The 21,740-nt window shown below is 45.9% G+C and overlaps 1 protein-coding gene across 3 annotated transcripts in view; it reads right to left on the bottom strand.

Annotated features, from left to right (window-relative positions):
• The window catches only part of INPP5A (inositol polyphosphate-5-phosphatase A), a 295,368-nt gene extending 273,962 nt beyond the window's left edge, over window positions 1-21,406 (bottom strand). Inside the window, exon 1 of one of the 3 annotated variants that reach the window (XM_077350184.1) lies at window positions 20,698-21,406. In XM_077350184.1, coding sequence (XP_077206299.1) covers window positions 20,698-20,802 — 105 coding nt within the window. In that variant the 5' untranslated portion in view covers window positions 20,803-21,406. The remainder of the gene's footprint in view (window positions 1-20,697) is intronic. The other 2 variants (XM_077350186.1, XM_077350185.1) reach the window with 2 other exon arrangements.
• Between the last annotated feature and the right edge of the window lie 334 nt (window positions 21,407-21,740).

Here is a 21,740-nt window from a genome sequence, read left to right as displayed (position 1 = left end):
CCGCCGAAAAAGCCACGTCAGTGAAACGCGGAAGAAAGCGCAGCTTCCAGGTGACCGGGGCGCAACCAGAAGTGGCGCCCGGATCGGCGCGTGCATAATCGGTTACTCTGGGTTTTGCCGCCGTCGCGCCCCACCTCGTGTATAACCGGTATGCGTCGCGTCTTCCCCCTCCGCGTTTTCCATGTGACCCGAAATCGCCGTTTCGGCGGCCGTGCATAATGGGCCTTAGTGGCTCACAAAGAGCCACATTCCCCATTACCAGAAATCAAAAGATGCACAGGACTACTGTATGCTATGTGCACTGCCCCATAAAATACACACATACAATAATATAATTATTAAGCATGATGCTATCCTCTCTTAAATTACCACAGCACCTCTCCTCACATTGTTGAACCTCAGCCCTTGAAGATCTGGAGAAGGACTGACAGCTGGCGGCCTTTGGGGAGTGGAGACTGGGGGGAAATGATATAATGTGACACTCTAAAAATGTACTCTATGGTTTTCACCATAGAAATGGAGGATTCATAGAGCATCTATGACACCCTCCCCCCCTCCCGATTTTACTCTTTGCACTTCATTTGTTACCTGTGAGGGAAGGGAAGAAACAGCAGGGGCCAGAAGTTGACTGCTGAAGCAACCTTCTGGAGTGAGGGGAAGGGTTTCCCCCCCTGTATTCTTGCTCTCTCATCAACAATAAGTACAGTAGCTCAGATGGGAGTGTGATTGCCAAAATGACTAGAGAAGGACCAGTGGGCTGTGAAAAAGAGGGGAACAAAACTACCACAACCATGGCACTGTGGCTACCTTGCTCTTTTCCTTGAGTGGCTGCTGTGGTGTTTTCTCTGCAGTCAGAGGACAGGCTCTTTACTTCCATCCCTGGAAGGAGGCCCATAACTCAAGAGAGACTTACTTGCCCTCCAGTCCCTCCTGCAGCAGCAGTTTTAAGCTGGGAACCACCTGCCAACCACAAGTCCTACAGGGCAATGATCTTGTCCACTTTTTTGGAACACAGAAATAGTGCCACACTGGGGAAGGGTCACAGGTTCAAGAGTTTCATGTGGTTCCTGTGCCATCAAATATTACTTGGGATAGATAGATAGATAGACATTCACCATTCTTGAGCTCCAATGAACAGTGAAGAATCTTGCTTCTTTGTAAATTGCTGTGAGACTCTGAACCAGAGATGGAGTCTCCTCTACCTTATGCTGTGGCCAGAACTGCAAGATGTTCCCCTTTTTTCAGAACTTTAAGAAAATAAGTCCAAGACAGATATTACCCTTCTCTTCTCCAGACCACAAAGATGAAATCTCTCTCTCTCTCTCTCTCTCTCCACTTTCAAGAAATATTCTTCTCTTGCCCACCAAGTACTGACAAAGCACTCCAATCTAGGACTGGCACTGAACCCAAATCTTTCCTTGAACAGCTCCAGCTAGTAAAGATAAGGCCAAGTCAATGAGCCCCCAAGACTGGATAAGAACAAAAGGGGCATACATTTTACTTTTACCTGTTTTGAGATTCCTGTTCCCCGTGCCTGTTATTAATCTCCAAAGATCCTGGAGGTCTCAACAAAAGCACTGCTGTGGCCCCTCACCTGTCTAAAAACACTTTCCACACATTTACCTGGAAGAGCCATTGAGCTGACTGGCCTATAGCTTCCTGATGTCTCCCCCTTCTCCCTTGAAAACTATAGTTTCATCCACTACTTTCCTATTTTTGCAATGGGAGAACAGCAATTTGATATTTTTGTTCTTAGACTTCTTAAGGATGTATGCTTCTCAGATGATTTATTCCCTTTTAACTACCAAACTACCTTAGGACTTCATCTCTTCTTACCTCTATTTCATTTGCTTCTTCAGAAATGACCCCCCCCCCGCCCTCCACATAGCACCTACAAGAATGCAAAGTCTACAGCAACTGCACACAGTAGCAGAGCTGTGTTAGACAGAATAATTTGATGGCTGAGTGGAGAGGGAGACACAAATGTCTGGCAAGAGAAGCAGCCAAGACACATTTTGCACACTGGGACCATTACTGCACAGAGGATGCTATTCCACACCACTGCCTGGTTTCCAGTCTGGAACTAGTCACCCTGAGTCTTCACATGACTGCAAGGGGTAGTCGCATTTGGCCCACTTCCACCTATCCACCCTAGATTTTTGCTACCGCATGAGGTGGTTGAGGGACAGAAAGTGGAAACTTCCCACTGTTTGTTTAAATCATCTATCCTTGTGATGTGGTGAGAACTCCCCAATCACTTTCCAGGGTCGTTTGAGTGCCCTCCCAAGTCCAAAACAGTTTTTAAATAGTTAGCAAGACTGCATTATAATTCAACATAATTACCACACACACAAAGTGATTTTTTAAATGTGCTGTTTTATCGCACCATTCTGCCACATTCCGCCACGGACTGTCTCCGATCTCACTAAAACCAAGAAAACCAAACATGGGAGGGCGGGTGGGTTTGTTTGTTTGCTATTTCGTTACTTTGGAATCGTGTTATAACATGATTAGATTTATTTGGCTTTTTTTTTTTAAGCTGCAAGGGTAGATGATGGAAGTGACGCTCAGAAGGGGGAGAGGCAGGAGCAATGCCCTTGGGGATGGCTTCGATATTCCACACACAGCCCAGGCCCAACGTATGCCCCATTGAAACCCATGAGCCAACTGAGGGCCTGAATCGCACCAGGCCTGAGACCGCCCTTGGCCAGCCCTGACATCGTCAGGAAGCAGGAAGTAGCCCCGCAACCAGACAAGCACTGAGCCGAGCCAAATTCCTCATGTGGAAGCGGTCTGGTGATAACTAACCTGTTCAGGCTGTCAATGTGGTATTTGATTAGAGATATAATCTCACAGAAAAACAAAGTGTCCATGAATTGTGGAAGACACGTTTGTACCTTTGGATGGCATGATAATACTTGCACATTAGAGCTCCGATTTCAGAATCTCCCCTTAATAGGAAAAAACAGTCCTTAAGTGAGTGTCATAAATGCTTTGCAGAGATGCAATAAACCCAATGGAGAGACAGACAGGTGAGGGAAGCTTTTGTGTTAAAGCATCTATTAAAGCTACTTGAGCCCATCCTACTTTTCTGGCAAAGCTGAGCCACAGGAAGGTCAGCCCTGAGAGGGATGGTGCTCCATGGCTAGGTCTTGTATCTGCATCAGCATGCTAGAAACAGGCAGATGGAGTTTGCTATTGCTCAGACTGAACAATTCCCCAAGGATCCACAGAAGAGGACTGCGAGAGAAAGAAAGTGCTAAAAGCACCAGGAACTCAGCTTTGGGGGCAGTGCCAACAACAACAACAACAACAGAAATGCAAGCTTTTAGTGCTTCCTTAGCACTTTCTTCATAGTAGACAACAACAGGCTCCGCCTGTGCATCCAAGATTTGCCATATTAGAGCGCTGTGATGAGGAGAGAGGAAAACAGGAACAAAAAGTCAGATTTGCTCCTGACTTCCATTGCATCTGACTAGTAAATCTGTGGGGAGGGTAATTCATGAGGGGGGGGGGTGTCTGTGTTCTATTCCAACAAAGCTTCACAATTAGCAAGAAGCCATCTGCAGTCATAGAGATTCTGGAAATGAAAAACAAAGCTCTCCTTCACAGAGGTAAGACTGGAGATGTAATGTTTCTGGAAATTTTGAAACCACAGGAAGAAACATTTAGTCTGGAGTTTTTCAGGGAGGGGGGCATGACAGAAATTGGCAGGGGGAGATTTAAATATACACAACACTTATTGACCAAACAAACCTAAACGAATGTTACTGCTTTTAACAACATCAATGCATAGTTTATATAACATTACAACACTTGACATCTTTGTGGAATTAAGCATTTAAAAATACCTTAACATTTGATAAGGAAAATGGGAAGGATGCCCAGTATTTTAGAGAAAACTGTAGACAATGCCTTCTGTGCTGACTTACCACCTGTGCCTTAATTTTTGCTCTCCGATTACAGAGAGGTTAATGAAACTTTCAGAGATTTCCTCTGAGACTTTGCCTTCCTACTTTTAATCCTTTTCCCCCTCCAGGAATGAAGGGCAATAAGCTACTTGTTATACAATCTGTGGGTATGTGTCAAAGTGATATGAAGGAGAGATAGAAAGACCAACCACAAGTCCAAAGAACTACACAAAGTATGCAACAGCTGAGAAATCACCCAAATTCTCCGTGTTCTCTTATGAAGATGAGTTATTCTCCTAGGTATAGAAATGCATCTTGGATTTATGTCTACATCTACAATATGTTCTCCTTGTCTTTAAAAGCATTTCACTCATTATATTCTAAAAGAGAACATATTTCACAGGAAGTTTTTTCCTCCTAATACTCCTTCAAATTTCTGTTTTGTTTTTTTTTTCTGTTGGAAAAACTGAGGAAAGGCCTCGGGGTGGGCGGGAGGACTGTATTCTTCTGGCCCTTCACATCCCCACGTAAAACTCCTTCAAACCAGAGGTGCTAGCTTCAGGATTTAGCTATGGGAGAAAGACTGGAAAGGTTATTCAAGGAAGAGACAAGCAGACCCCACCCCTAAAGCTCACAGCTGGAAACTACGAATAAATAGAAAACACTAACATTCTGTTAAATGTTTCACAATTATTTGGCTCACAAAAATGTTTAGTGCATGATGAAACAAGCCCAATACTTTTAAAAGGTTCTATCGGTGCTTTTTCTCTTCTACCTTTCAGGCCCTCCTCCTCCTCTTACAACCCATTTCCTAGCAACCAAATGTTTATAAAAATGGAAGACAGTATTACATTGGAGAATTGTAAGATATTCCATCTAACATGATGAACTGCTTGCCTCTACTTTTCTTCTGTACTAAGTACACTTTAAAGGTACCCCACAGACCCCTTTATCAGCAATTAAATACTGCACCTCTGTTGTCATGACTGCTGTACATTGTGTTATAGTTGTGAAAATGTCATTTTTGCCAACTTTTCAATTAGTAGGGATGGCGAAAATTGATTCAACACTGAATTTCAGTAAAAAGCAAGCAGTTAATCGTGACTGCAATGGAAAGACAAGAAGTGGAAAAATCATAGAAATAAAGTGGTTCTTGGAATTAGCACAGGAAGTGATTCTCAAGTGACTCAGATATGAAATCAAGTCACAGCTGATTATTTTATGGTCGATTACTTCAGAGGAGGGGTGGGGAAAGAGAGAAGCAAAGCAAACCCCAGCATAGCTAACAGCATTCGGATTCCCCAAACACATGCCTAATATGAAGTGAAGTTTACTTTGCCAGACGTTCCTATGGGAAAATTAGTTGCGCTGTTCCCATGGGGATAGTTAGATCTCTAAAATTAGGCAACTTGCTGCAGCAAAACAGAACAGGTTTGTAAGGGTCATGGGAGGGGAAGAAATGCAATTTCAGCACAATCCTAAACAGATTCTAAATCCACTGAAGTCAATGCGCTTAGAAGTACGACTTTATTTAATATAACACTACAGACCACTTTCAAAGGTGCGGTTGTATCCATTTATTCTTCAGGGATTCCCAACCACAGGTCCAAACTGATTTGTGGGTATCCCATTTCAGAGTGACTAAGAAGCAATTTTCAACAGAACAATTTTAATATCAGTTTGAAGTCATAGAGCTATGCTCCAGCTTCCAGGGATATTTGTCCAAATGCTGCCTGTGATACAATATTTGATACACAACAGGAGAAATTATATATTTTGTACTTTATGTCACACACACACACACACACACACACTTGTGTGTGTGTGTAGATACCACCTTCCCCCCAGTGGGGACCCAAAATGGCTTACATCCCTCAGCTTTACTCTATTTCAGGGGTGGCCGAACTGTGGCTCTCCAGATGTCCATGGACTACAGTTCCCATGAGCTCCTGCCAGCATACCTGGAGGGCCACAGTTTGGCCACCTCTGCTCTATTGTATCCTTACAATAATTCTGTGAGGTAGGTTATGTTGAAAGCATGTAACTGGCCCAAAGCCACACAACAAGCTTCTATGGCAGCATGGCATAACAGTCCATACTGCAAGACATTTTAGCTACCCCATGCACTGGATATTGAAAACATGCAAAGCCAAGTGCAAGACGCAGAAAATGAAAACAAACATTTTAAAAAATGACCAAGCATCTAATTTACACAAATAAATTGTTTGCAAAGAGAACTGAACAAACTGCGGAAGCATTATTAAGGTTAAAAGTCAGAAATGCTGCATATAGCACTTTTCGTGCATCCAGATTGCTGGGAACACCCTGGAAGCTTTGGTAAACAGAAATGAAAACTCAATTGTTCGTTTGCATAACATGACCACAAGCTACATGGAAGAGGCTGGGTAATCAAGCAATTCAGACTAATAGCATCTTTCCACTTATTGAGTTCACTGGATTTTAAAGAAGGAGGGAAAGAATCAATACGGACTATTTTTTCAGATTTTTTTACAGAGAATTGCACTGTAAGATGAAGTATGTTTTGTATACAAAAAAGGCAAAACAGAGGAAACATAAATATATTTTCTTTCCACAACTTTCCACAAAAACAAAACCTTATATATATCTTTTACACATTAAGGGGAGCACAAACATCTAAAACACTTCACCATATGATGGTGCCAAGCTGTCACCCAAACAACATTCACATCCAAAATATAACTCATGACTTCAGCCATCCATGGATTCAGCTGCAGCTACCCAGAAATGATTCCCAAGAACAAGAGAATAAAATATGCACTGCTATGAGAGCAGAAATTCCCACTGTACCTATACAAGGTCCATGCCCCAAGTTATGGTCTCCATGTGAATAGGATACAGGACAGTTTGGGATCTGTCATATCAAGCTGCAGTTGTTTTTGAATATCAGAATCAGTCCAGAGAAAGTTCCCAGGGTTTTTCCTACTATAATTTTCTTCATGAAAAATTTATAGCTCACTTTGACCTCTCTTTGCTAAGACACGACAATTTGGACTCAAGTTTTTGTGCAGCTCTTTGGGAGACAAGTTCTCTCTACAAGCAGAACACAGGGGGTGGGGGGAATCTGATATTTAAAACGAAAGAAATCAGCGGCATGAACACTTTGAGATATGCAGAGACCGCAAAATAAAGCAAAGGAAGAAAAATACCAAAAGGAAGCAATAAGTATTTGCCCAGATATATTTGGGGGTTTGTGTTGGTCTGAAATAGAACAGCCAGAGTTAAAGCCAGAAACACCCCAGAGACCAACATTATTTATTGATTATATGATGATGACATGTGTGTAATGTAGGCCGAAGATCCTACAATTATCTGGTGGCCAGGCAAGAGACATTCAGAGGTCGCCTGACCCCATCTCATGGACTTCATATTTCTTGGAGGTCACCCATCCAAGGGCTACCTGACCCTGCTTGATTCCCAAGATCTGAAGGGATCAGGCTTGAGTGCCCCTAGAACTGGACTTCCTGCTCCAATCTTTTTGCAATGTGGTGGTTATTTTGAGGAGAGACTCCTGTAACTATGCTGCAAGTTCTTGCCTCTAACCTACCCCCTCCCCCAAGAGCCCCGAAAAAATGGAAAGGTGAAAATCCCCTTGGACTTGAATGGCACTACTGGTGTCAATGTCACCAAATCAATTCAGCCAAATTGAAACTATACTAATAGGTGATTCAAACAGAATCTAAAGCAGCCTGAATCTTCTTGTCTTTGCACTTGCCTAGTGTTGACATTTTCCACTCTCAGAAGAAAAACACCTTTCTTTTCGGCTTGCAAAAGTTTTCTTGCAGAGTCACCTGAACACCGCTCTGATCAACCACAAAAAAATGGCCAGTGTTTGATGACTTCCTACGTATCCATTTGGCCACTACGGATAAGCTAAATGGCAGCATTAACATTTTCGTGTGGAAACCTACTAGCCAATCCAGTGTCACAAAATGCAAAATGAAGATGGACATGTGACAGAACCTCTACCACTGAGCACTCAAGAGCAGCGGCACGTCCTTCCAATACAAGTACACAGTTTAAGTCCTGAAAATCAACGTCCCAGCCAGACAAACAATTCTGAATTACTGTCACCTAGGGGGTTGGGTTTTTTTGCTAATACTTTTCTTAAACAATCAATAACAAAGCCCGAGTCAGACAGAACACAATTAACAAAATCTATTACATTTGAGGGCCATTAGAAACTAGCGCACCTTGTTCTGTGCGTGCCCCAAACATTGTCTGACTGGATGATCCTTCCATGCATGTCTGCTAACAACACAGATATGTTCAACCATATTGCTGGTAAGACTATGCACACAGTAATGCCAAGGCTTGTGATCCATGACCAGATACACAAATATAGCTAGTCTGACAATCAGAGGACAGTCACTGAAGAAGGTTCATCTGAATCATAAAATTAAAGGAACATGGATCTTTTCCAACAAAGAACACTCAGGATTGTGAAATTAAAGGAGCATGGATCTTCTCTTGCAAGCAATCATGGAGTCAACCAGATGTGATGGTACTGAACTGTGATTGGGAGACCCAAGTTCAAATCTGCCACAGAAGCCTGCTGAGTGATCTTGGGCTAGTCATACTCTAAACTGACTTCACAGGATTGTTGTGGGGATGAAATGGAAGAGAGGAAAATAACACTGTCAACTGCTTTAAGCCCCCACATGAGAGAAAAGCATGGTATACCTAAATAAAGAATAACCCTCTGCTGAATAACAAAAGCTTGATTTTTCCCATCTCTTCCTCTAACATTAGAAACGTTCAATGTGGAAGCCGAATGATCTACTGAACTACAGTTTTGGACCTCTGTTGTCTCCACATGCAAGAAACAGACAATTTCAATGTTTTTTCCTCCACTGGCCAATGTGTCTTGCCCCAACTATGACTACCACAGAAATTGTTTAATTTTAAAACATTCTGAACGTTGGAAAAATAACAGTAAGAATTACGAAACCTAATACAGAAATGAAGCAAAGACACTTCCCTCCATAAATCACTTCTGAACCAACAATTGAAAAAGGTCCAGGGGTGGGCAGGATCTTTTGCCATGTAGCCAGGAAGGCCACAGTGCAGCTGTGCATCCTGAAATTCACTTGTGCAAAGAAAAGGCCTTAGCCTTGTACTGCAGAGAAGAGAGTGGAGCCTGGCCATTTTATGTAAGAGTGTAGTGTAGAAAACAGGGCAACATGGATGAGGGAGAGCTATGTTCAGTCCTCTGCTAAGCCATGAAGCTCTCTGAGCCTCTGAGCATAAGTGAGGAGTAAACAACGTACACCTTCCAGAGCTCGGGATGAAAGACAGGGTAGAAGTGTAAAGAATAAATGAATTGTAAAAAGGTTACAAAAAAGATGTAAGTTCTATCTAAGAGGTCTTTTTATCACCCTATTTTTAAGTCCTAAACAACCCTATAGCAATGTCCTAACAGAGCCACAAAGGACACTGTGCTGTAGGTTTTGGCCACAACTCTTTAAATAGCTGTCCTTCAAATACTCCCTAGGGTTGCCAACAGTCTGGTGGGGTGAAAAAAACCCTCATCCTTTAAATAAAGCCTTAATAGGATGTTCTTTACCAGGTTATATTATTTACCTCCTTGGCATGAAACGCTTCAGCATCGCTTTTCACACATTAAGCCTCTATTAAAGGACAGGACATCAAAGTTGCTAGCAACTCCAGTGCTCACATATCTCACTAATATCTGATGAAGTAAAAAATGCCTTATAAATCCAGTGAAGAATTAAGCTGTTATAAAACTATACCCAAGCAATCTAGGTTGGGGACAAATCATCAGAAGTCAGCATTTGTACTAGCGCAATGGGAATATACACAGAAGCTCTGTGGTCTAAAACAGACATAAATCTGTCCCACTGGACTACGGTGCAAGCGGAGGGGGAAAAAATGCAAAAGGAAGAAAAGCAGCAGTATTATCTATCTACTGTATGGCATATGCAATGCAGCCAGGAGATCCAAGGATTGTCTGGCAGACAGGCAAGACATGCTCAGAGGTGATTTGCTGTGGCCTGCGTCCCTGTCATGACCCTTAGAGTTCCTTGGAGAGTTGATCCTGCTTGTGTTCTGAGATCTGATGGGTGCTATCCCAGTCAGGGCAAAGCAGAAGTGGCACAAACATAGGTGATTTCCACACAAAGAAGAGTTTGTGTGACTTCCATATTACTGGTGCAACATGCTCAGGCAGTGGGGTTTCCACATGACAGGTTTCCTGCCCTGGTCCTCCAGAAGGGGCCACTCCCTTCCCCGGGGTCACTGGGGAGGTTTGGAGGCAGGGCCTACATAGTCCAGGGGTGGTCAGGAGCTTTTGCCATGTAGCCAGCCCCCCAGGAAGGCCACAGTGCAGCTGTGCATCCTAGTGCCCGTTGTTTCCCTGGATGCAGCAGGCTTTGCCTCTAGTCTTTAAACCGCCCATGGCGCCGCGGGCGGCACCACGGACTAAATAAAACGCTAAGGGCTGGTGGGGAGGAGTTAGGGCGGGCTCTGTCCAGGATAAAAATTCGGAGGAGCGAATCAGGAGCCGCAAAGCGGCTCCTGATTCGCTCCACCGAGTGTCAATCCTGGACCAAGGAGGCAATGGGGAGGCGCGCAAAGCGCGCCTCCCCATTACCTTCTTGCCCACCATTGCCTCCACCTCAATGCGGAGAAAGGAGCAGGGCCCTGCTCCTTACTACCCGCACACCCACACAACTTTGCCTTCTCCCGGCCGCTGGAGTGGCTGCGCCGCCTCGCTGTCACTCCAGCGGCTGGGAGAAGGATGCCGCCAACATCGACGCTGAGACAACGCACCCGCCACCCCCACCAAACCACCGCCGCCAACACTCCTACGCTACCCACCCGTGCCTCGCCACCAACCTTCAACGCTTCTTCCCCTCTTTTGTGACTTCGCCACGTCACCAGCCTCCAAGACGCACCAAGATGGCCGCCGCGGCAACGCCCGGAAATCTTCTTAATGCAGGAGGCCGGGGAGAGGGAATCAGGGCCGGGCTGCGCGGCCGTGCGGGCACGCCCTGATGCGCGGGCGTGGCCCGTACGGGCGCAGGTGCGGCCCGATGCACAGGCGCGGGGCACGGGTGCGGCCCGATGCGCGGGCGTGGCCCAATGAGCGGGCGCGGCCCGATGCCCTGCCGGTCCCCAGCCTCAGAAAGGTTGGGGACCACTGCTCTACACCGACGCGGACACAGGCTGTCCCCCACCCCGCTGCTCCGCCAACAGGCCAACACGCCGGACTCGCTGCCAAGCCAACACTTTGTCGAGATCCGAGAAGCGTGCCCCCGTGAGTCACACCCCACTCACTGGCCCCAGCCCTGCTGCGCAACCACACCTCACCGCCCACACAGAGCCCTGTAGCAGTCCCCCAGGGGACGGCTAAACCCTTCTAGCGCCCATTTTCTTTTCCTGTAAAATGGGCTTTAAATCTAGTACTGTAATAAAATAATAGGTTTAACAGGCTCTGTGAATTTCTAGGTTTTCTTTTGTTTCCCAAGTAAGTCTCTAGCTGCTCCAACTGTAAAGATATGGCTCTCCCCTTATATCTTTGCGAGGGAAGAGGAGAGAGATGTACTTCTTAAAAAGGAATGATTTTTAAACTGAAAGGTATAATAACTGCCATTACAATGGTAGGCCAATATAACAGTATTCTAGTGCCAATATTTTCCTTAATATTTTTAAGCCTACAGGAAGGGGGGGTGGCTGTTGCTGAGACCAGGTTAAGGAAAACAGCTGCCTTTCCCACCCACAGAGCACTCATCCAGGCTTTACTGAGATCTTTTCCACAACCTGAGAGCAAAACAGGTTGAGAAGGATCACAGAAAAGCCAAAGAGACCCCAAGAGGTGCACAAATGCACCACAATTTTATAGAGAAGCAGAGGAGGGAACTCTCTTCCCAAGAGCATTGAATCCAAGGCAAATAACATGCACAGGAATGGCCATACTGTTCATATGTTCACGGTCAGACTGATAAAAATAAGCAATATTTCTACATGAGGCTCATCACACGAGCAGTTTGGAGAGCAGAACTACATTCACATATCTACAAATATGTACTTTCCAGTTCCTGAAACCCTGAACTTACTTTTTTTGCAGCAGCAGCAGTTTTACTGAGAACAATGGAAACTCTCCAAGGCTGATCTGGAGTAAATTATTTGATGACTTACATTTTCAAAGGAAGAACCTCCCTCTGCATAGCTCGGTGCATATACAGCATAGCGTCTTTTTCATTAATGACTATTAATGATTAGGATTTATCTCCAAGATAATTAAAAAGCAGGCTAAAAACAGTGTGGAAACAAGAACACAAGTCATTTTTTTAACTGAGAGAAAAAAGGAAAGTATTCTCATTTCCAGCACAGCGAAATATCTTAGGCTCAAGAAGAGCACATCCCTACTTAACATTAAAGTCATTTTCCTCTTGGCTAAAGTGGATGCCGTTCCATGAAAGACCAGAGGGGCAGTGCCAAACCACACTCTTTAACCAAGCAGGCAGAGCAACTCCCATATAACATCACATCCGAGACTGCCGTTAACCCAAAGGGGAGATTACTTAGGTTGTTTGGAAACTCTGTAATCATTTAGGATGAAGCTTGAGGACAAAAATGTTGTATATGCTATGTGCCATTCAACCTCAAATAGCAAAACATTTGCAAGACAAACTAACGCCAGAAGATCAATGTAGATGCAGAATCTGGACTACAGTGAAAGCGAACAAGTTTTCCCATTCCGAATGCCATGTAAAGTGCCCCTAGGCCAGTAAGAATCCTGATGGACTAATAGAACAGAGGACCATACAGATTAGAGAGATGTAAATGTCTGGTTAGCTCATTTTCTCATGTCCAGGAGAAAGAACAACCACAAGGCTACAAATCCCACTTTAATCGTGTTAGTTTAGTTAGCTCAGATCAACAGCTGGTGGCTTGACAAACACTCGGATGTATGCAAACAGGCACAATTTCCATTCGAGAGGTCACCATTTTGTCACTTGAAAGAATCATTGATGATAAAAGCAGAAACAAAACCAGGATGTTCTAATAAATATTGCACGGGTTGGATTCTAAGAGCATTATTATAGTAAGTTATTAGCCTGTTTCCCCGAATAACGGACCTTCATTTGTAAGTGCAATCACATTTCACAGCATCTGAGGGTCAAAAATACAGCAGATTCCTTTCTTCCTTTCCAAGCACTAAGAAACAAGTAAGATAGTCAAACCTCACTTGCATCAAGCCCCAGAATGTAAGACTAAAAACCAAACAGTATTTCTTAAGTATTGTCCCAATTTGACCACTCAGTTTCCAGTCCAGTTTCCAACAGCAACAAAACTAGAAAAAATTACTAGACTTCTCTTTAAGGCACTCCAGTCTTTCCCCACCTGGAATTCATAGCAGCTATTTTGGGTACGATTTTATTTTGCATTTGCAAAGACTGAGGGAATATCCTCTTTCAAGGATGTATTTGTCATCCTATGAATGGTGTCTACCAAAATGTAGCATTTTCCCCCTGCACAGGCTTTGCTAGCTGATCTACTTGCAATCCAATTTAAGTCCACTCAGAAGTAAATCTTGCTAAATTAAACAGAATTTACTCCTATGTTCCACTTATGGAGAGTGGTTGATGTAGGAAAACTATGAAAATTTTAATTCCCGGCTGGCAGCGATGCAATCAAGGCTCTGATTTCTGCCATTTTCATGTTGGAAAGTAGTTTAACTCCTGGTGAGTTGGCCAGCAAAGCAGAAGTCAATTAAATTGCCTCAGATAATGAGGGCAAGAATTACCACCCAGCAGCCCATGAGAGCAAACTCAACATGTGCAGGGCCACTAGGATGCAGGAAGGAAAAGAAAACAAAACAGCACGTTCTCTCTGATTCTAGTGCACTGAGCAGATTACACATCCAAGGCGCACAAGGGTGGTTCTAAATCACTGCTGTCGCATTGTGCATTTCCAGAGAGCCACTGAGGAGCAACACGTAAGAACAGCCAGTAGGGATTGTGTTTTAGAAACATTCTGATTGGGTTCGGCAAACCAGGAATTACCAGGCTTCCAGATAATGATGGGAACAGTATGTTCTCAGGCAATGAGGCTTTCTAGACAATTTGCAGGCACCACCAAAGAAGCTAAGCACTCACAAACCAGTCACATTTCCATTTGTCATTGGTGCTATTTCATTTGGAATTGTTATTATTATTATTTATTACATTTATTACCCACCACTCTTGGGAAGCCAGCTCGTGGTAACTGTTACAAGATTTAAAAAAACCAAGAACAATAAAAACCCAAATAAAACAACAACCAATAGAAAAAGCCCAACATGGCGGGAAATATATATTGTATATAAATACAATACTGAATAAATATAATAATGAATAAAAACTATCCTTTCCCATAACGGAGCAGAGAGCTATGTCAATAACATCCTCAAGATGGTCGAAGGCTGATATGCTTCCTGGGGGTGGGGGCAATCAGATCTTCCTCCCGCACTGCATAGACCTGGCGGAAGAGCTCCACCTTGCAGGCCTCGTGGAAAGCAAGGATCGGACACTGAATACTCAGAATCTCGGCATGACATTCTCTGAATGTAGAGAATATATATTGGAACAACTGTAGCATTAATTTTAGAGATGCTGGATCTTGGTCAGACACCCCCAATGCCCTTCTCAAAGAGACACTCAGATCAAATTAGTTTTCAGCCACAGTGTCACAAAAAGCCAGCACCCTGTAGTGGTTACATTCTTGGATTAGGGAAGATTGATGCTGAAAACTACTCTGGCTCCCCACGATGTACAACCTATGTCTCATTGTTACAAATATGGAAAACTTGTATCTGGGCTATACCATTTAGGGCTTTGGGGTGGTGGTATCGCATGATTCAACTTTCTCCAAAACCTCACCATACCGAACACTAGGGAAAGGGCTCCAGTCTAGCCTTCTCCCCCAACATATTACTGTTCTACATTGAGGGATTGTTTTTGTATCAAGAAGCATTGAATCGTGCAAGCCCTTGGTTCCACTCTGAAGAGGTCGATTCCAGGAACAGGCTTCCTACCTCACTGAAAGCTAGGCCTCAGATAACAGGCTGGGAAGAAGAAAGCCCTGGGCCCAGCAACTCTGTTAAATGACCATAATCTAACTAAGAGGAAGTAACAGAACCTGTCTAAAGGATTACTAGTAGAATAGGATCTTCAACCACATCTTGGTTCATCATGAAATCCCCTCTGATTGTCTGTGATAGACATGAATATACCCATGCACTCTCTCCTACCCTTGCACATTGAAAACTTCCTGGTTTGTGAAGTGTCACATCGAAATCCAGTTGCCTGTGACATATGAATATGAGTACCTGGACCAACTGAACTGCATCCCCACAAACCAGGGTTCTCAACTAAACTTGAACCAGGATTTAGAATATCATGCTTGATTGAAGATGTCTCAAAACAAGAAGTTTAAATCAAGCTTTGCATGCAAGTGGGGGGGGGGCACGAGTCCCATAATGATATGCATTCATGCCAGTGAGCACAAATGAGCACAGGTTGGTCATGCAGTCTAGATGCAGACATGTCCCAGTCAAATATCAGGCATGTTCCAGCCAAGATTAAATTCCGTAAAATCCACTGGATTAGAGAGGAAGGGGCTGAAGCTTGCTCTTAACTTTCCTGCTGAAAACAAATAGATTTAACAATGCTTATCTTTGCTAGATCATGCTCATGGTTATAACTCTTCTTGGTGATTTGTAACATAAACAGACCTGCTGAACCTGAGACTTTCTCTGGTGGATCTGGATTCAATCATATAAAAACTTGCATGACTTTACACCAAACACGAGGGACACAATAGCTGGGACTCAGCACAAAGCTCTGTACCATTACACTCCCACTGATTACTTGCAGAACACAAGGGATGGCATATTTATCCATGCATGTGTGGATGAAGCTGTTTTACAGCTGTGCAATATCAAGCGGGTTGTTAAAATATCTTGGCCTCATTCCAAAAACAGACTGTCACACTTAAGCCTCGCTGAGATCAAAAGGACAAGTTAGCTGAACTAACTAAAAAAGAAGAGTATTGGTTGGAGAAAGAGGCTTTGTTAGGGGCACCGTAATAAAGTAAATGTTAAGTAGGAAACTTTTACACTGGTTTGAAATGACTTCCTACTTAAGTTTTACTATATTGGGGTGCACCTAGCAGCCTGTATAGCTCAGACTAGGCCAGGTTTGTCAAAAGTAGGAAGGTAAATGGGGTCAGCCACGTTTCATGCTTGGATGGAGACTAAGACAGGTTGTTATGCAGAGGTAGGCTATGGCAAGCTGTCTCTGACAATCTCGCACCCTGAAATTCCATGAGGGGCTGCCCCATAAATTGGGTGTGACTTGACAGCACTTAATTAATCTATTAATTAAATGTTCACCAAAAGAGTGTTTTAGGAGTTCAGCCCCTGAACACATTCTTTTTCAAAATACCAAGAGATAACAAGCTTTACCATGAATCCACTTCTGTATATTTATTTCTCACCTACCTCTCTGTGTCTGGAGAGTATACAAATACAATACCACCCAAAAAATCAGTATCAACAAAATATCAGTGAAACCAATTAGTATAAAAACAGCATTGCAGAATTACAGCAACAAATCTATACCTATCGGCAAAAGATTACTAATGTTTACACAAACAGATTTGTGCTTGAAAAGAAGTTGCATACAACTGAGCTGCTGGAAATTCTGAACCGAAGAGAGGAAGTGCCATTTCACAGGATGGATATATAAGTGATAGCAGTAGAAACATTGCCACAGGATGTGGTAATGGCCATTAGGTTAGATGGCTTTTAAAACAGGTTGCTGAATTCAGTCACAGAAGACAGACCTCTCGACCGATTGATCAAGATGGGTAGCCATGTTAGTCTGCCCATAGCAGCATAAAAGAGAAGGAAAAAGCAGCGACTATCAAAAGCTTCTACCCTGCCACAAATTTTGTTCGTCTTTAAGGTGCTGCCAGAAACTTTCTCTTTCTGATGATGACTGGTCATTAGAACAGCTAACTGGAACATCCAGGATCAGAGGCTGTATACTTCTGAATACCAGGCACCAGAGTCATTTAACATGGGGGAGCTGCTATCCATGACCGTTTACGCACTGGAGGTTTCATGCTGGGCTGCAGGCTGGAGTTTTAGTTGTGGCAGGTTGCCCCACCTCTTCCTGCACCCACACGGGGGAGCATTTGGCCTGGTGCGCCTCACCCACCCCGAATTTGTGCTCCTGCACAGGAACTGGGGCAGTGAATTTCCCAGTGCATAAATGGTCCGTGTGAGCCACTTTTAGGCTTTGTGACGATATCTGATTGGCCGCTGTAGAAAAAGACATGCTGGAGTCTTGATTTGATCCAGCAAGGCTCATCTTACGCTCTCAACATTTAAGAGTTCGCTTAATGGAATATTCTGCAGTACTGGATTTTTTTTTCTTCTGAAAAAATAAAGGTAATGAAACTTTCCCCCCCCCCCTTTTTCCTGACACTTTCCAGGCTTTAGGACAGCCCTAAAGCATTGGAAATGCCTGACTGAAACTCTAGCAGACTTCATAACAGCCTGATAAAAAGGTGGTGGAGGTGGGTGTCAGTAGAGTCTGTATTTACAACTGCAATTAACAGCGGGATTTTGTGGCAGGCTGCGACCTGCTGTGCCCTGGATGGCTCAGGCTAGCCCAATCTCCTCAGGACTCAGAAGCTAAGCAGGGGTGGCCCTGATTAGGATTAGGACAGGAAACCTCCAAGGCTTTTCAGGATTGTGATACACAGGCAGGCAATGGCAAACCACCTCTGAACTTCTCTTGCCCTGAAAATGCTGAAAGGTCACCATAAAACAGCTGCAACTTGATGGGCACTTCCCCCCCACCCCCACAGACACACATGTACCCCACCATGACCTGCAGTAAAGCAGCCCCATTATTTTTAATAGGTTGACACAGAAGCTTTTCTGTTAACTTTCCAGAGTATCGTAAGGAAGATACAGGAGCCAGCCAATCAATCCGTAGATCATTTACCATTTCCATTGTGGAGAAAGAGACTAGGCCTACAGAGCACAGGAGAAGTGGACTCCAGTGACATCATTCACTAAAGAATGAGAACTGCAATCCTATGTACAGTAGAGCTACAAGTAAACTATACTGAATCAAGTGAGACTTCTCAATGAACAAGTTAGACAGCCACCATCCATTGGAAGGACTCCGTTTAGTAAATCTAGAGCCAAACATGCAAGTTATACAAGGGAAGCTCACAATATTAGAAAGGCAGTGTGATACAGTGTTAAAGAGCAACGGACCATAATCTGGAGAACTGGGTAGGATGACCCAATCCTCCTCCACATGCAGTCAGCTGGGTAACCTTGAGATAGTCACAGTTTTCTCAGAGCTCTCCCAGCCCCACTCACCTCACAGGGTGTCTATGTGGAAGGTGATTTTAAACTACTTTGAGACTCCTTCAGGTAGTGAAAAGCAGAGTATAAAATCCAACACTTCTTCCAGGATGTTTTCAAGTACTTTAAGTACAGCATAACTGAAAAGTTATCCTCTCTAGAAACTATATATCTACTCATTTTTTAAAATCAACACACTCAGTTCTTAGAAGAGCAGTGTTCGGTGTGACTGCTGCCTGACACACTCTGAGTAACTTTCCAGATACAGAATGAGGAATGTTTTTGCCCAATGCAAGGTTCAACAATTGTACAGCATTCCTTATTTCTGTGGACTTACCTTGTACAATAGGAAAACATAAGTAATGGCTAATGCAGGAGGAATTGACCCTCATCCCATTCCCAATCACCTGGGAAAGTGATTTTGGCCCTACCTGTTCTTGACAAGAACAAAGCTGCTACCAAATGAAAAGGGACAGACAAACCATCTGTGCCACCCTAAGCAGATCTACTCAGATTCCTATGCAGGTTTATTTAATAGGCCTTACTCCCAGGAAAGCATTCTTAGGTTTGCGCTGATCACATTAAACATTCCAGGAGCCATTAACAACATTTATCCTTTTCGCCTTTCTTTTGGGTGCTGGCCTCATGCCTTTGAAAAGTGTCCCAAGTCAGGAAAACTTTGTGCGAGTGTTTTTGTTTTTCACACTTCCAACAAAGAAATACCATCCAACAAAGAAGTACCATCTAAACCTATGCTTGAGCTAACATATCAAGATTAAAAAAAAACCTTATCATCCTCATATAAACTTTTCAAGATATACAGCACAGAAATCTACAAATGAACAAACCTTTCCAAGTCTTTTGGAATTCATATTTTTCACTGACACTTCATACATATTTACTCATGTGAATACAATAACACTCTTGTCCTGAATATTCAGATTTATGCTTTTGAAAACTTGATCATCCTAACAAGAAGGGAAACTTCAATTCCCCAGTAAAGGTGGTCCACAGAATACAATTTTTTATCTGTGCCTGGTTATCATCAGACATAGACAACCTCTGCTTCTCATTTGTCCAAAAAGTCGCCATAAATTGGCTGTGAAGTGATGGCACTTTACACACAAACAGACATGTTCATTATATAGCGCTGGTTCACATCTACGTGCTCACTTGATTAGTAGAGCATCAAATGAGGACTTGCACAGATGAACAGATGCTCAGGCACAGAAAGTTTTAACTGATGACGCAGCATCTCCTTACACTGCCTTAAGCATAGTGTTTTTTGCAATGGTATCATCTCACACCTTCCACTGCCTGCCCTTAAATGTGCAGTACCCACAGGCATGAGAAAAAGGTGTCAACCAGGCCTTAGAAAAACATGGCATACAGACTGGGCAACAGTCTTGCTCTATATTCCTGGGAATCGCTGCAGCCTTATGACCCTGCTCATTAATGCAGTTATGCCACGAGTTTTATATCTGTGTGTCGGCAGGTAAATTGCCCTCATGTCGCCTCTGACTTGCTGCACCCCCACAGGGTTTTCAAGACTAAAGACTGACAAAGGCAGTTTGCAATTGGCCACTTCTGCAGGGCAACCCTGGACTTCCTCTGCTGAGCTTCTGCAATCTGAGCCGATTGGGCTCGCCTGGACCAGGAGCTGTCCCGGAGCCCACCTGGCCCCACGGCGGTCTCCTGGGGAAGCGAAGAAGCGGGTCGGTGGCTTCCTGCTCTCCAGGGCACAGTCTCAAGTTGAAGTCCAGGCGGCCCACTGGGCGAGAACTTCGGCCCAGGAGCAGGGACGGCTAGCGATGGGGAGGCTCAGGGGCGCGGCACCCGGAACGCCCCATTCTCCGCCAAAAGAGGGCCGTCCGTCCCACGCGGCTCGGGCCGACGGGAAGTGCAGCCCTTCGGAGAGCGCCCGGCTTCCTGCAGCCCGAGGCTGTCGGAGGTGGCGCGCCTTCGCCTCCCGGGCCGGCCTGCCCGAAGGGAATCCCCATCTGACGCGCCAAGGCGCCGCTGGCGACAATCCCCGGCACTGGCACGCACACGCCGCCTCCCGCGCGCCTTGCCAGCAGCGGCGGCGGCGGCGGCGGCAGGGAGCGCGGAGCATCTCCGCGCCGAGCCGAGGCAGCCTCGCGGGGCGCTAGGACCAGGCGAAGCCCACCCCGGCCGCTCCTCGCCCTCTGCCCGACGCCCGCCCCGAGGAAGTGGGCCGGGGCGGTCCCGCTCGGCCGGGGATGCGCGCCACGCAGGGAGGCAGCCAGGTGCCCCGGCCCACCTGCGCCCCTTCCCCCGGGCCCCCCGCCCCTCGCCCGCCCGGCCGGCCAGCTGGCGAGCCGCGCCACTTACATCATCGAACAAGGAGCCCACGTTGGCTGTTACGAGCAAGAGCCCCGTATTCGCCGCCGCGGCTGCGGTGGTGGCGGCGGTGGCGGCGGCCCCTTTCACCGCCATGATCCTGGGCGAAAAGAGTTTGCTTTGGGGAGCGCCCGAGCGGCGCCCGCTGCCCTTCGCCGCTGGCCCCGAAGAGAAAGCGGCCGGGGCGCGCTCAGCCGGCCGCGGAGTCCCGCGTCGAGGGGAGTTCAGCGTCACAGCGGAGCCCCCGGGGAGGGAGAGGCTCGTGATCCTCCCGCCGGGGGCATCAGCGCCCAGCCCCTGCTCTCAGGGTGGCCGCCTTGCCCCTGCGCTCGCGGGCCAGCCGTCTCCCCGGGCAGGCGGCGAAGAGACTTTGCGCTTAGATTTCCCCCTCCGCAGCCATTAGGCTCCTGCCTGCAAAGTTCCTCCTCCTGCTGCCGCTGCTGCTGCTGCTGCTCCCGCGGCTGCCGGCGGTGGTGCCTGCTAGATCCTTGAGCATGGCAAATGGAAACAGGAGGGAGGAGGGAAATCGCGGCGGCGGCGGCAGCGTCCTTTCCGACGGGGGCTCCCCGGGGCAAAAAGGGCAGTGCAAACGGCGCGGCCCCCCTCGCTCTCTCGCGCGCAGACCCGGCGCTCTTCCCCGCTTCTGGCTGCAATAACACCAGAGAGACAGCCGCGGCGGCGACTAGGTCTCTGCACTCCCCTGACGTCACAAGCCTGACACGGCTGGTCTTAAAAGGGCAACGGCGCGCCCCGCCAGCCCGAGCGACGCGGCCCGCCGGCTGAGCGGGGCCCGGAGGAAGCGGCAAGCGGGCGCGCGGGGAGGGGAAAGGGAAAGCCCGCCGCGGGGAAGGGCAAGAGGCGACGCGGTCCAAAGTTTGCAAGGGGCTCGGAAGAGCGGCCGTCTCGGGCGGCAGAAACTGAGCGGCGAACATTAAGTGGGCTCTGCTGCCAGCTGAAGCGTTCATGCCCAAGCCTTGCGGCACCTCACGAGTCACAGGTCTTTATTCCAGCATCAGGTTCGTGAGCTAGTGGCC

The sequence above is a fragment of the Paroedura picta genome, chromosome 8 (genome assembly GCF_049243985.1).
Source record: "Paroedura picta isolate Pp20150507F chromosome 8, Ppicta_v3.0, whole genome shotgun sequence".
Classification (NCBI taxonomy): Eukaryota; Metazoa; Chordata; class Lepidosauria; order Squamata; family Gekkonidae; genus Paroedura; species Paroedura picta.
This window is presented reverse-complemented; position numbering and strand designations above follow the sequence as displayed.